The following is a 15,841-nucleotide window of genomic DNA, read 5'->3' as shown; positions in this document are numbered from 1 at the left end:
CACAATTGCTGACAAGCCTGGTGCAATGCAGCCTTAACACCCTCACCTGCCACAGGTAAGGCAGGGGCAGCCAGCGTCTTGCTGTCTCCATACGTTCAAGAGATCCTAACCCTGCCTGTGCTACAGAGGAAAGCAAAAAAGTCCACCCAGTTTGTACCAAGCTGGGTATAAGGGACAGTTCCTTCCTGACTCCAAATCTGTCCAATGGTGGGACCCTGAGCAGAGCCCTCTAGCCAGGAAACACCAGGTTTAAGCCAATGCCAAGAGCACTGGCACAGCCCAGTGGCTGCAGCCGGCACCCAGGGGGCTCTGAGGGTTCAGGGGTGCTTGTGCCCTCTCTCTGGGCATAGAGCTGTGGCAGGTAGTTGGTGTATGAGAGTGCACAGCCACACAGCCTTCTCAAGACCCACACACACACACACACACACACACACACACACACAAACAGCCCGCCAACACACCCCCAGCCCCCCCACAACTGCACACACATACCCCAAGCCCCACAACACACACCCCAGTCCCACACACACATTCCCCCACCCACCCACAACTCCCTGAACACCCACATACACACACACCCACCCCAGACCCATACACACACACATCCACTCCGACCCTCACATATACACTCCCTAGCCTCCCCACCCATACACACGCATCCCCCTACATATACCCCCCAGCCCCATACACACACACACCTCCCAGCCCCAAACACCCCGCCTACCCCCCACACACCCCAGCCCCACACACACACACCCACACCCCCCAGCCCCACACACACACACCCACACCCCCCAGCCCCACACACACACACCCACACCCCCCAGCCCCACACACACACACCCACACCCCCCAGCCCCACACACACACACCCACACCCCCCAGCCCCACACACACACACCCACACCCCCCAGCCCCACACACACACACCCACACCCCCCAGCCCCACACACACACACCCACACCCCCCAGCCCCACACACACACACCCACACCCCCCAGCCCCACACACACACACCCACACCCCCCAGCCCCACACACACACACCCACACCCCCCAGCCCCACACACACACACCCACACCCCCCAGCCCCACACACACACACCCACACCCCCCAGCCCCACACACACACACCCACACCCCCCAGCCCCACACACACACACCCACACCCCCCAGCCCCACACACACACACCCACACCCCCCAGCCCCACACACACACACCCACACCCCCCAGCCCCACACACACACACCCACACCCCCCAGCCCCACACACACACACCCACACCCCCCAGCCCCACACACACACACCCACACCCCCCAGCCCCACACACACACACCCACACCCCCCAGCCCCACACACACACACCCACACCCCCCAGCCCCACACACACACACCCACACCCCCCAGCCCCACACACACACACCCACACCCCCCAGCCCCACACACACACACCCACACCCCCCAGCCCCACACACACACACCCACACCCCCCAGCCCCACACACACACACCCACACCCCCCAGCCCCACACACACACACCCACACCCCCCAGCCCCACACACACACACCCACACCCCCCAGCCCCACACACACACACCCACACCCCCCAGCCCCACACACACACACCCACACCCCCCAGCCCCACACACACACACCCACACCCCCCAGCCCCACACACACACACCCACACCCCCCAGCCCCACACACACACACCCACACCCCCCAGCCCCACACACACACACCCACACCCCAACCCCCCACACACATTCCGCCACCTTCCCACACACACCAGCCCCTCACATCCAACCCCCGACACACACTGGCCCTACATACACACTCCCTGCCCCCCCACACCCACCCACCCCAGCCCCACATACACACTCCCCAACCCCCACGTATACACACACACACACACACACACACACCGCCTCTGCAGCACGATGCCACGGGCCAGCTGTTCCTCCGGAGTAGCCCCGCGAGGCACGGCTCCGAGCACCCCTCTGCAGTCCGAACTAGAAGCTAAGTACTGGTGGGGAGGGGGGGCAGCTTATATTCAGGAGCATCTTTTATTCGAGTAAATACAATAGGTGCACGGCTGACAGTCCTTGTCACCTTATTCTGGACGAGATTTCTGAAGAGTATTTTTTAATTCAGCAAAAGTTTTTCTTCTCTCTCCCTTTTATTCACCATTTCTCCTTATTCAGAACACTCACGGATTCCCTAAATTCTTATGTTCTCTCGGTTCTCCCCCTTGCCCCCGCTGTCCCTAAGCACCGCCCCAGTGCCCTCCTGTGTCAGGCCACTCCATAACCCCCTCACACACACACACGCACGTGCACACCATGCCACCAAATGCCTCTCAAACATGACACATGGCGCTGCAGGTGTCCCAACGACAGGTGTCCTCTTTTTTTGGAATTGGAAATTTGGTAACCCTAAAGGCTAGGCACTTTTACTGGATTGTGCCAATGCTCCTGCTGGGGCTAAGGCTGGAGGGTCTTGCCCCTCTTCTTAGGGTCAGTGTTGTGTCAGGGTTGATGGTAGTGTCACGTAGAGCTTAGATTACAGTTTGTATGGGATATTTTGGATAGGGATGTTCCTGCCTCAGGCAGGGGGTTGGACTAGATGATCTCTGGAGGTCCCTTCCCACCCTACTTCTATATGATTGTATGCAAGCTCTTCCTTGTATCCCCTACCACAACCCCATATCCCAAACTCTGGAGCAGCCCAGTCCTTGTGCCTGATGGCTCTTTTAACACCCCGCTCCACTGTGCAGACCCTGAAGCACCTCTCTTGTGGCCCCCTGTGTCAGGCTGCCCAATAACACCGTGTGTGTGTGTGTGTGTGTGTGTGTGTGTGTGTGTGTGTGTGTGTGTGTGTGTGTGTGTGTGTGTGAGAGAGAGAGAGAGAGAGAGAGAACTCTAGCTCCATCCCAGCCATTCTCTGTCCTCACTGTCAAACCTGCCCCTAGCCAACCTGCCACACTCAATCCTCACGACCAAAACCCTCACCTGCCACTGTTGACCACTCCCTACCACCAACCCCTCTTTGCTGCCTATGCTACACTTCCACTCTCCCAACAAACAGTATTTGCTGGTTCCACTTACTGCCACTGTTTGCAGCCCCTTCCCCAAGCTATTTGTTCTTGCCCCCAACATCTCTTTGCTGCTGCTGCAAACACTGATCAGTCTACATAAGCTTTTGCTTTTGTTGGCCACACTTTCTTCTGCGTCACTCTGTTTTGCCCTCCTTATTTCTCTTTCGCAGCCACCCCCACCCCATTTTTTCTTTTGGTCAGTGTTGTTATCTAGAGCGAGCTTGAAGTTTTAAAATAACTCAGCCCGGGAGGAGGGTGGGGCATGCAACTGGATTGCATTTCGCATTGTTGGCTTTCTTCCCAATAGGAGGAGGAGATTTGGCAGAAAGTTATTTGTGTGTGCATCACTTTGTAATGCTGTCTGAACAAGGGGCACAGGAGGCAGATTTCTCGTTCAGGTGAAGTAGCTCATCCCTCTCCTTTTCTCTGCTGTTTCTTATTTACTAGACCAATTATTTTCAAACAGGATGTTGCGGTGCTGTGGGGTGCTATGCAATCTTTTTAAGGGTACTGCAGGTTGCCATACAAATTTGAGGTCTGCAAACACCTACACATGATTCACAAGATAAAGCCAGAGATTTCAAATAGCAATTAAAAACATTCTAACCTGTAATGATCTTTCTGAGTTCTTTGCAACAGAAGACTTGCTCTATTTTTTTCTCTAGTCAAAAATGAGTGACAGCTGAGAACTGGCATTTTCCAAGGGGTGCCTTGAGACTCAGAAGTTTGAGAACCACTGTAATAGATGAACTTCAAGAATTTGTGTTCTTTAGTTCTGCTTGTTGAGATGCTGGGAGAGAGCAGGTGCAGGCCAGGCCTTTCATTCAACGATGGGTTCCAGCTCAAGTTTAAACAAGTTGGGCAAGTCTGGAGATGAGTTAGAAAAATAGTTAATAACAGATATGGAAAACTTACCTATCTAGGAGAATGTGGACACATCTACACAGGCAATTAATACACACGAATAAACTCTGGAGTTTATTGCTTCAGAGTTTTTTTGCCCCCAGGCACACCAGTTGGATGTGTGCCCAGGAGCAAAAAACTCTGGAGTATATTTCTCCAGAGTTCATTTGTGTGCAGGACACCAAGCCTGGTCGGAGCAGCCCCAGCTGGCAGTAGCCCAGGGCTACTCCGACTGGGCTCACTGTGCTACGTAGGGGCTGGCTGGGGCACAAGGGTGCTTCAGTGCGGAGCTAGCCAGCCAACAGCCCCCACCCTGAAGCAACTTCATGCCCCAGCCAGCTGGGCAGCAGCTACACGTGCACTGCTAAGCATGAAAAAACTGTGCAGCAGGGTACTTGTATTTACAGGGTACTTGTATTTACAAGTACTAGCCTGCTCCACAGTTTATTAGTTTCATGCACCCTAATAGGGGCGCACCTGTAGATAGAGACATTTACTGTGGAGCTAATTAGGCAGCTCTGCAGTAAACTTCTCACGTAGATGTACTCTGTGCCACCATAAAGGTGGCATTGGTTCATCTAGCAGCACTTGTCTGTGCAAAAAGTAAGAGTTCTCATCTAGGATGTTGTCTCAGGCCTACAGCATAGTACCAAAAAGAGAAGGAGCTGCAGCACTAGAGATGCTTACCTTTGGATGAAACCCTTGTTGCCTGTCTCTGCTGACTGCCTATTTGAAAATTAAGGATGTCTTGAAAAGAGTACATTATAACTTCACTGTTCAAGTCCTGAACCCACAATGAAGTCCATATAGGTTAATAATTATTCTATGGACTATTTTCAAAGATCAGGGATTGAGGTAACATTTACTCTCTCAATAATACATTCTAATGCTCAAGGTTCTGTATATGAGCTAGAGCCAAGTGCTACTACTGCTGCACTGGACTGCGCAGTCACTGCACACCTAATACCTAACTCAGTCACTACTTTGTAAACAGCTTAAGTGTAAAGGCACTATATAAAAATAAGTTCTGCCTACATAGATACCAGACTTTGATTATAATTTACAATCCATTGTCTGATTTTTTTTTTCACCCTGCTCCTGGTACATGGAAATAACATTGCTGATATGACTCACAGCTTAGTACCTCTTCAGATTTAGCCCCAGATGTCTTCTGGTTGGCACAGTAAGGAAGGCATTGAGAGCACTGAAGAGAGTGTCAGTCTCTTAGGTCTTATTTTTAGTGTCATTTTGAACCCCGGTTGACAGAGGAGCAATTGCAGGAAAAGCCTACTCAGACTGTCATTGTGGAGTGGAGCATACTCAACGAAGACTGGAGCTCGTGATTTTTTTTGGTGAATAGTTTACTGCCTGAATTATACAGTTCTGAGTTAACTGAAACTTCATAGATTTCATAGACATTAGGGCTGGAAGGGACCTCGGAAGATCATCGAGTCCAGCCCCCTGCCCAAAGGGCAGGAAGTCAGCTGGGGTCATAGGATCCCAGCAAGATGAGCATCCAGTTTGCTCTTGAAGGTGTTCAATGTAGGCGCTTGAACCACCTCCGGTGGCAGGCTGTTCCAGACCTTGGGGGCTCGGACAGTAAAGAAATTCTTCCTTATGTCCAGCCTGAAATGGTCTTGTAGTAGTTTATGACCATTCGACCTAGTCGTCATCCCTTGGGGCACTCTGGTGAACAAACGTTCCCCCAGATGCTGGTGGTCACCCCTGATAAACTTATAGGTGGCCATCAGATCACCCCTGAGCCTGCGCTTTTCCAGGCTAAAGAGCCCCAGGGCTCTCAGCCTGTCATCGTAGGGTCTGCTTCCCTGACCTCTGATCATGAGCGTGGCTCTTCTCTGGACTCTCTCAAGCTTCTCCACATCCTTTTTGAATTGTGGAGCCCAAAACTGGACGCAGGACTCCAGCTGCGGCCTCACTAAGGCCAAGTACAAGGGGAGAATGACGTCCCGGGATTTGCTTGAGAAGCATCTATGGCTGCAAGCCAGCGTTTTGGTCGCTTTACTAGCCGCAGCTGAAAAAAAATCAGCAATTAGTTTCTGTTGAATTAAAAATAAAGGGAAAAGTTTTACAGTTAAAACAGTTATTTCAACATTTCTGAAAGAAATCCTTTCCTTTTTTGTGTAATCAACTGCTAAACATAGGTTTTTCTCTTAGTTATTTTCAGTTCATGCAATTCTCCCCCTCTCACTCCCACACTTATAGGGGATATTCTTGTTATCAGTCTCTAACTGCCTGACCTGGCATTTGGTACCACTGAATTTCATCCCATTTCTATGACTCCAGTCCTTAAGATCATCAAGTACTTCCTGTAGGATATCCTAATCCTCCTCTCTGTATTGAGAGTGACACACAGATTTGTGCTATCAGAAAATTTCATCAGTACACTCTTACTTTTTGTGTGAAGTTCATTAAGCAAAATATTAAACAAGAGCAGCCAGCCCTAGGACTGATACTTGAAGACCTCCTGTCTAACCTGCTTTTCTTCTTTCAACACTATTCACTGTTATCTCATTTTTAGCCAATTCCTTATTGCCTTACAATTCTTCTCCTAACTGCAAATTAATAATTTCTTATGTGGCATGATGTCATATGCTTTACTGAAGTCCACATAGGTGAAATCAACTGCATTTACTTAGTCTTCAAAATCAGTTTAATCTTGTCTGCACAAGATATCTACTGCAGAATAGACTAATTAGCTCTGCAGTAAATGTCTCACGTCTACACTTGCAGCACTATTAGGCTGGAGGAATCTAATTCACTCTGCAGCAGAACAGTACTTGTAAAGGATGTAAATACAAGTACTTTCCTGCTGCAGAGTTTTTTACTCCACAGCACTGCATGTGTAGACTGATGCAGCTGGCTGGGTCACAAGGTGCTTCAGTATAGGGCAGGGGCGGGCAATTATTTTGGGTGGAGGGCCGCTTACTGAGTTTTGGCAAGCCATTGAGGGCCACATGACAGGCAGCCAGGGGCAGATCACTATTAATTTTCTAAATTTTTTAGGGGCCCTGTGGGCCAGATAGAATGGCCTGGTGGGCTGCATCCGGCCCACGGGCCACATTTTGCCCACCCCTGGTGTAGGGGCTGCCTGCTGTAGCACCCTCACGCCCCACCTCCCCACTGTAGCATCCTCATGCCCCAGCCAGCCCCTCTGCAGCATGTTGAGGCAGGTCGGAGCAGCCCCGAGCTGGCAAGCTGACCCCTAGGGTTCCCTGCCAGCTGGGGCTTTTCTGACCTGGCTCAGTGCACTGCGGTCCTGGGCACGTGTTCAAACAGTACACCCAGGAGCAATAAACTCGGGCACAATAAGTACCCGAGTTTACTGCCTCAAATTGATCTCACATGTAGATGAACCCACTGTATCTATGATTTCCTATGCCTTTCTTCAGAGGTTACCAAGCCCTCCCGATTTGAGTGTATTAAGCCATTTGGCTCAGACCCACAGAGCTATTTAACTGTTTATTTCAGTGGGAATTAGGCACCTAAATAACTTCATGAATGAGGGGTTTTGAGTTTTATTTCCACCCTAGTTTCAGTAATTTCTATTTTTATATTCCCATTCTCATTAGCCATCTAGCCTTTTATCCATGTTCCTGTCCTCATTGATAACTGAGACAAATGAGACAAACAGTACATTTAGGTTTGGGGCCATACCTAGATGATCTTTAATCAGTTTTGCATTCTCACTGCCTAGGGTTCCCACGTCTTCCTTTGTTCTCTTTTGCTTACATCACCAAAGGACCTTTGCTGTTTTTGTTGAAGAGCAACTGCAAGGTCCAACTCTACTGACTTACTTTAGTACTTACATTTCTATTTTCCAAACAAAATGTTAGTTTTTTAATGTTAGGTTTCCAAGGGGACTTAGAGCATGTCTATGCCTATACCCCCTCTACAATGATCCCAAGATGTCTGCAAAGAAACAAGCTTCATCTATGTGCTCTTGCTCTGAACATACCAATTGCCAAAAAATTTCATGTAGTCACTTTTTAGTGTATGCCCAGGCATGCTTTCAGAATCTCAGTCTCAGGTAGTGTCAGATTCGAATAGTGACCATATGACATTTTTTCAGTGCGAGGTATGTGCAGGAATTGGAGGACACAAGTTGGGCTTGTTTCTGAGGGGCAGTTTTGGCATCAGTACTGAGGCAATATAAACATGCCTTTAAATAAGAATGGCAAGATTTGGGGGAGGGGGAATATCTTTTATTAGAGCAACTGCATAGTTGGGAATGATCTTAGACAAGCTTTTGAGCACAAGGTACCCTTTCTCAGGCCTCAAAAGAAGCAGACATAGCTTGAAGAAAGCAGCAGATAGAACAATGAACAGCAAAAGTTCTTCTCTCCTATCTATAGAGTACATTTGATTCAATAAAAGATAATGATATCACCCCCAAAAATTCTTGCCTCCTGCATATTTCCTGGACCATCATAGCTACATCACTCCTACACTACCAGACCTTTAAATGCCATTCAAAAAAAGAAAGGGCAAAGAGCTAGTGGCCTCCCACCCACCCTACAGTCCAGGATCAGGTCACTCTCATACCAAGCAAGAAACCTAGGTTCATATCACCTCTGCCTGATTCAGGGCAGGAAATTGAGCAGAAGTCTCCCAGCTTCCTGGAGCATGCCCCGGTAGCCATCAGACTACAGGATATTTTTGGATGGATGTTTCTTTTGAAGCTATTCCACATTGTAGAAACAATTAACTTTTCACTGGAATAAGGAGTGGGACCCAGGTTTCTTCACAAGGTAGGTGCCTTAACTACCGGCCTACTGAGGAAGTCACTTACTCACGTATTCTCTAGCCAGTCAGTGAATAGTTAAGTATTTTATACAAAGTGATACTGTATGAACTAGAGAGGTTGAGAGAACCTAGTCCATAACACAATAGTCTTATTGAAAATTCCTGTTCTGGATCATGGGATTTAACTGCAGGTCACCACTCAAGTGCATCTGTCCTAACTATACTATAAAAAGGCACCAGCATGCAGGCCTACATAGCATGAATCTAGCATTTAATATCCATATTTCCTTTATTGGCTGTAAAAATGTCCCTAAAGGGATTGCGCTTTACTTTGGTTTGAATGAAGCATTTTGTTTGAATTTGGAGGGTTGACTTGACATAACATCTTTAAAAATCTGGTTTAGCTACAAGACTAAAATATAAATTATTTGTCCAGCCCTAATGTATAAAATAAATCTGCAGAGAATGTAGCTGCCAAACTCTCACAAGTTTCTACTAACCAGGTATGAATTGAGATTTTTCAGAAGCTGATAAACTTAACCATATATGAGTGAATTTTCATGGAGATAGCAAAAGTAATGTCCCTGAAATATGTGCAGCCCCTATTCCAGATTTCAAGCTCTTACTCCAAAGCAGATATACAGCTTGGGAAATGCTATTAGAGAGGTTGAGGCTTAGCAAATTATGTAGTTTGACACACACTGCCCCCCACAAACTGTATGGGAATGTTGGAGAACACTTTTCTAACCACATCATTTCCAGTGATTAAAAATAGAGGCACAGGAGGACACAGCTCCTTTAAAAACACTCTGGTTTTCCCACAGAATCAATACACGGCTGCATATGGGGAGTGTATGTGTGTTTGTAGGCAGCATAGCAGTAACGTAATATCAGCACTGGGCACTATCTTTGGAGGGGTACCAGAATCAGGCCCCATTCCAGAGTCAGCACCCCAGCAACAGAAGTAGCCCCGTGGAGTTGCTCTTGCAGCAGCAGCTGATGCACGAGCACTATATTGCTGTCATAGGAGCAACAGCTGGCACGGGCAACCCACACAGGGGTGGAACACCCATCCACCCACCCACCCTTTCAGTGCTCCATAGTGCTTCCCTGCCCCTACCCAGCTCTCCTGCAGGGTTTGCCCAGCACACAAACCCTATTTGTTACATCCCTGGTGTAGAGGTTCATTAAATAAAGCAGCTGTGGAATATGTTTCATCCATGTTACTTGAAAGCTTTAGCTACAAGACTAAAATATCAAGATAAAAGATAAAAGATATAAAAGATATCTGTGGAAGATAAAACTGAGCAGAACACAATGCAATGACCCAGGCCTTTCACACAAGGAACTAAGGTGCAGAGATGATTGTCAAAGGTGTCAACTCATTTTAGGCACTCACTCTGAGAAGCTGAGGACCTGATTTTTCAGAATATGCATCTTTTCATAAGACTTGATGTTCAGAGCACGGCACTTACTGACTTCAATACTGCAGTATTTAAAATGGGTTACCCAGACAATGAGGAATATGCAACATTATTTGTAAATAATGCAAAGAGTTTTTGTAAGCAGCAGCTTACTTCATCGTCAGAAACTCTGTGTGTGTGTGTGTGTGTGTGTGTGTGTGTGTGTGTGTGTGTGTAAGGTATGACTCTATCCTGCCTTCTGCCTGACTTCTAACATGGCTAACTACTACTCTTTATCTATGCAACATTTAGAATAAGCAACTTGCTCAGTATTACCAAGGAAAACCATCACAGAAAGGATTAGAAGCAATTCCCTGGGCATTCACTTAACTGTGAGGCTTCTGCCTTCAGTCCTCTGTGCATTAACCAACTGCTGTTTTATCACTGGAAATGAGGGTCCTTCACATCACAGACTGGGTTTTGCCCCAGGACACAAGCCATTCTGAGCACCGAATGAGGCACAGTTTCCATGAAAAACAGGATGTGATCATGTAAGTAAAGACTGTGCATCTCCTAAGTCTCAAGTGCCTGATTTTTAGTTTAATATTATGTAGTGTTTGTTATGGTATATGATAGATAAGTATTATATTCATAACAGCATAATCTCTGCTTAGCCATGTGACACTATTACAACAATCAAAATATAGTTCAGAACAGAGAATTACCTTTTGGTTTAACCCACAGTTTACTTGTCGACACACCACAAACACCCACTACTGCAGCATACACATGTGCAATTGTACCAATTTCCATTTCCTCTTCCAGACCCAAAGTGATTACAGAAGTACATGCACACATGTATGCGCATGCCCAGACACACATTCAGAGGTTTCTCAGTTGCCTTTTTTTACTATCCTCTTTTTAATACAGAAGAAAGAAGACAAGGGCCTAAGATGCTATTATAACATAATCCTGCCCTAGGGCCATGGAGAAAAGCCCATCTTTATCCTCTCTATAATAGCCCTTCAGGTATTTGAAGACTGTTACCAAATCTCCCCTCAGTCTTCTCATTTCCAGACTAAATAACTATCTAGCTGTTTCAGGCTTTCTTCATAAGTCATCCCTGGCATCTAATCCTGAGAAACAATAAAAAAGCAGGAGTCAGCAAATGTTGAGTTGCAGTCCCAGCTCTGCTACTGACTTCCTGGCTGGACTGCTGCACCTCTCTTTTTTACCACCTGCAGAACACTGATAATAACTAGGCCTGTGCAAAGGGGCAAGTATTTGCTTGGATTCAGCCAATTTGGAAGACAGTGATTCTATTCGAAGATTTGAATCAGTGTCCCAATTTGATTCAACCAAATCAGAAAGATTTGGCGCTGCTTCGGAGATTCGGCCATAGACTAAACAGGCAGCTGACACAGCTGCCTCCAGCTGGTAAATCTGCTGGGGTTGGGGGAGGGCGGAGGAGGGAGGAAAGGGGCGTGGGAGAGGGAGGGATTGGGGCTGGGACAAGCTGCCCAGCTGGGGTGGGGGGCACGTTACTCAGGGAGGGGGGCACAGGATGCAGGTGCAGCAGCACAGGGAGCTTCAGATGCTTCAAAATCAATTTGGAACTTTTAATTGGCCTCCCAATTCAATTTGGATTTGGAGATATGGTCCCCAAATCTGGCCAAATCTCCTTCGAATCAAATTGGCTACCGAAGCTTTGCACAGCCCTAATAATAACCTCTCTCATAAACAGCATTGTTGGATGGATCAATTCCTTGAAGTAAATGGAGCCATGCTGGTTCCCACCAGCTAAGAATCTGGCCCACTGTTTGTATAATGCTTTCCGTGATGTATCTACTACCTAAGTGATAGTATGCAATAAACATTCTTTATCAAGAATTTAAAAATTGAGCAGTAATTCTAAAACCCAATGCAAAGTGTGGGTGCATGCGCTCATGCATGTTTGTGCATGCACAAATAATTATGGGGGTTAAAAGGGAGTTATGCTAAGAGAAAAAACACATACTGGTGGATAACCTATGGGAAATGAGCAGTAAAAGAAATCAAATGATTGTACCTGATGGGGAAAAACACTTTGCTGTCCATCCCAGAAGTGCTGCTGCCAAGGAACAGATGGAATTTTTTCATCTGGCAAAAACAGCACCTTTTCATTCCTGTTTTTATTCCACATTGCAGTAACTTTAAGTTCACACTGACCTTTTCTGCTGTAGAGTTCATTGATTAACTGCTCTATTGTTGCACATTTTCTCACTACAGATTTCAGCTAGCTGGTGACATAAGTATGCTTATTTGATGCCTTTTTCTTTCCCCCTCATCAGGTCTTCAGTTTGAGAAAGTTTGAAGACATTGATTCTAATGGAAGAAACAAATCTAAGGAATCACTGCTAGTAATTCAATGGATTCACAATTATTGGCCTAACAAATGCCAGCAGGGTGTAACTAACATCAGGCCTACTCTGTGTATAGTCAAAAACACTGAATTACCTTTTTTGCTGTTAATGGTGAGTTAGTAGAGATCTCGCTAGTTGATTTTTTTCCTCCCTATTCTTTAATAAATTGAAATCTGAGCCCTACATGTTAAATATCCTCTGAACATTTTAAAATACAACTCAACAAAAGAAGTTGTAAACAAGAACTATAAAAGAGAACTATATAAGAGCATGGAAGTTTCCTATCTGAATTTTCACAATATATTCACCTATTTAAGGTAGAAATTGCTGCTCCATCTCCAGATTTCTGGTTATATTGATCCAATTGGTCTTTCCAAAGTCATGATGTACCCTGAAGCTATCACTTCTCTTTTTACTAGATGCCCTTTATGTCCACATCAATGCTATAACCTACCATATTTAACAATATTATATATTGTGTTACATGTTTGTGGCCATACAATTTTTTTTTTCCCGTCTACACAGGCCAGAAAAATCCAGCTGGTTATAACTTAGTTTTAATCTTGGTGCAAATAAACTCATGTTATAAAACAACTAAACATAACCATGTTTTCAGAACTGCAGGGTTATTTGCTAGGGTTTGATAGGGCCTTAAAAATCAATCCTCTGCAAATATGTATGCAAACTTAAAAATGCACGCACCTCACTGCTGTTCCACATCAGCCTCTGCACACACAGCAGTAGCTCTCTGTGCTGCTGTAGAACACTTAGAACCCAATTATCAGTCTTTTCCCCCTACCTTGAAGTGTTGCTGCTATCACCAATTAACTTGTTATCTCAGAGCAGCTCACAAGCTTCGGTATTAAGGAACCAAAGTTTTATCTCCAATCAGTGTAAACCTGGATGAGCTATCAAAATGTCAGAGTTTTACTGGTATAATTGCATAAGAGGAATTGTCTCAAGGAATTTTACTAAAGTTGGCTGAATCTCTTTTTCCTTCCTTTCCCCTGGCCCCTTTCTTTTAAATGAAAACCTGAATAATTGCAAGAAATTCAGCATTGCAAAAATAGGTTGGGTTTCCTAGATTTCTTTGCAAGGATAAGACTATAAAACCTGGCATAGAAAAAAAGAACAACAAAGCAAAAATTACTAATGTATACCAACAGTTAGAATGGTAAGGAATCTGCTTAGTGAAGTAGTGAGCCTTATTAGTCTGACATCAGGCAGAAGGCAGGGTAGACTTGCAGTTTATAGATTAACCAAATTGGAGACATATAGCAAAAATCTCACATTTGTAAAGTTTTGTAAGCAAAAGGCTTACTTCATCAGATGCTGAGAATCTGCTCGCAAGGTCAAATAAAGTAATTCTGCATGGCCATTTGTATTTTATCTCTATTTCTAAATATAACCGGCACTCAAGACCTGTAGAGGCCAGGTGAATGTTTAAACATCATTCATTTCAATAAGTAGGCTATCTACAATAAGACTCATGTTATCTGAAAGAAGACAAGTAAAATGGACTTGTAAAAAGTATCTACAAGACCAGCTAGTATGTAAAGATCGATATACTAGATTTCATACAGCTCTGTCAGTCCACCCTGTGGATTCTCTACTGAAAAGCTTCCAGACCTTTCTTCAAATTCCTACTGTGAAAGATTAGAGGCATGTGACAGAGGCAAGTTGTTAGGTGACTGTTAAAACTGTTTCCCATCCATCCACCCAGATGCTGTTACCGTGAGATTTGAATGCCTTTGCTGGGAGGTGGGACAGAAAAGAAGTTATAACGATAAGCATAAAGCTACTTTTGTCTTGCACTTTCAGGGTTGGATGCTGCTCCAAGCAGAGGTGGGTAGAGGGTGGATGGTGATGCAACTTGAAGCTCTGAACTGAACTAAACTTGTTGGTAAAGGATGCCCAATTCCTGGAATGACGGTGAACTGTGCAGTAACTGGAAAAGCCAGGAATTATATGAAATTCATAGAAAATGCCAAAGGTGAGAGGGGGCTATGGAGAGGAGACAGTTACATTTTCACATCACAATCCCCTCATAATCAAACCCATGCTTTTGAATGCTTTTGTTTTAATGCTGCTACAGCACTTGGGTGGAGAAAATAGCTGCTTCTATCTCATGCTGCTAGGTGGAGGTTTTGATCGGAAGGAGAAAGGTAGAGTCAGTTCATTGCCCAAGCATGCAGGACACTGCACCCAACTGGATGGCACATCTCTGCTTGGATAAAATAACTTTTGCATACTGTATCCTGATCTATTCCCATATTTCAGGGAATGTACTGTGCATCAATGGGCCGAACACTAAAGTTTCTGGTGAGCAGCAGAAAAGGAAGTCTGCATGTATAGAGGAGGAACACAGACTCTAGCAACAGCTTAGCAGACCTACCTCTGTACTTGATGGCCAATGGTAGCTGTTGCATCCTAATTATAGGCTTAGCTTAGTTCAACCTAGCTTTTCATTATAAACTAAAGATATTGATGTCCTGAAAGAAAAGAAGTAATAATGGAGAATATACCTGCACTAGGGGCATTTCAACTGTGTAGACATATGGATATGTTGCACTGGCAAAGGTCCTGCTGTAGCAGAAAGCCCCCTTTTCCTCTTGCCTGCATTTGCTCTCCCCTCTTTGGATATGTTTCTCTTTTTCTACCTTTTCTTCCTTCCTCTCTCTTTCACTTTAAGATAAGGAATTGTGTTTTAAAATTTGTGTGTGTGCACTTTGTATCTCCCCTTGTAGTTTGGTATTTTTATCTATTTGTGTGCCATGGCATTTGTAGCTTATATTTTATACTCCTCACCTTTCAACTTTCAACTAAATGTGTTTTAGTAAGTTATACATTGCAACAATGTTAACAAGGGCAGGAATCAAACTGTCCTTCTCTGTATCAGACTGGCCCCTGAAAGAGCCAGTGAATCAGTGATTGAATGTGTAACAAGGTAGCACACAGCAATTAACACCTGGGAAGCTGCAGATCAACCAACAGAAGAACTCAATAGAAGACAATGTAACAACTGGGAATTCTCTAAACGTCACTGATCAAGGGCTAGAAGCCCTGGCCTGAGTTAATCAAAGCCAGGGACCAACTTTTGGGCTGAGTATCTCCAGATCAACTGCTCCCAGAGCCCTATTCAAAATTCATCAACGGACTCCCAAACCTGCACGTACATGCGGACGACCCCTGGGGCTGACAGATGCTGTCCAGTAGCCACCAAGGGGGCGGGAAGTCCCACGAGGGTCAATGACCCCTGGATTGGGCAAACC

The 15,841-nt window shown here is 45.7% G+C and overlaps 1 protein-coding gene and 1 long non-coding RNA gene across 5 annotated transcripts in view; one reads left to right on the top strand and one right to left on the bottom strand.

Annotated features, from left to right (window-relative positions):
• Positions 1 to 1,987, bottom strand: part of FAM189A2 (family with sequence similarity 189 member A2) — a 61,515-nt gene extending 59,528 nt beyond the window's left edge. The window contains exon 1 of one of the 2 annotated variants that reach the window (XM_014519461.2): positions 1,926 to 1,987. Coding sequence is in view for 1 of the 2 variants with exons in the window: in XM_025202951.1 (XP_025058736.1) it covers positions 47 to 91 (45 nt within the window). In the remaining variant the exon portion in view is untranslated. Of the gene's footprint in view, positions 1 to 46; positions 107 to 1,925 lie in introns of those variants that run through there. The other variant, XM_025202951.1, reaches the window with a different exon arrangement.
• Positions 1,920 to 15,262, top strand: LOC112550148. 3 transcript variants are annotated; one of them, XR_003093806.1, is made up of 5 exons: positions 1,920 to 2,023; positions 3,405 to 3,495; positions 10,480 to 10,718; positions 12,498 to 12,680; positions 14,391 to 15,262. It is a non-coding gene; the product is annotated as an uncharacterized LOC112550148 (long non-coding RNA). The 3 variants fall into 3 exon arrangements; XR_003093805.1 differs by lacking the exon at positions 1,920 to 2,023 and having other exon boundaries at positions 3,363 to 3,495; positions 14,391 to 14,562; positions 14,665 to 15,262; XR_003093804.1 differs by lacking the exon at positions 1,920 to 2,023 and having other exon boundaries at positions 2,893 to 3,495.
• The last annotated feature ends 579 nt before the right edge of the window (positions 15,263 to 15,841 follow it).

Source organism: Alligator sinensis, unplaced genomic scaffold (genome assembly GCF_000455745.1).
Source record: "Alligator sinensis unplaced genomic scaffold, ASM45574v1 scaffold308_1, whole genome shotgun sequence".
Lineage (NCBI taxonomy): Eukaryota > Metazoa > Chordata > Crocodylia > Alligatoridae > Alligator > Alligator sinensis.
The sequence above is the reverse complement of the archived record's forward strand: the minus strand, read 5'-3'. Positions and strand labels throughout refer to the sequence as shown.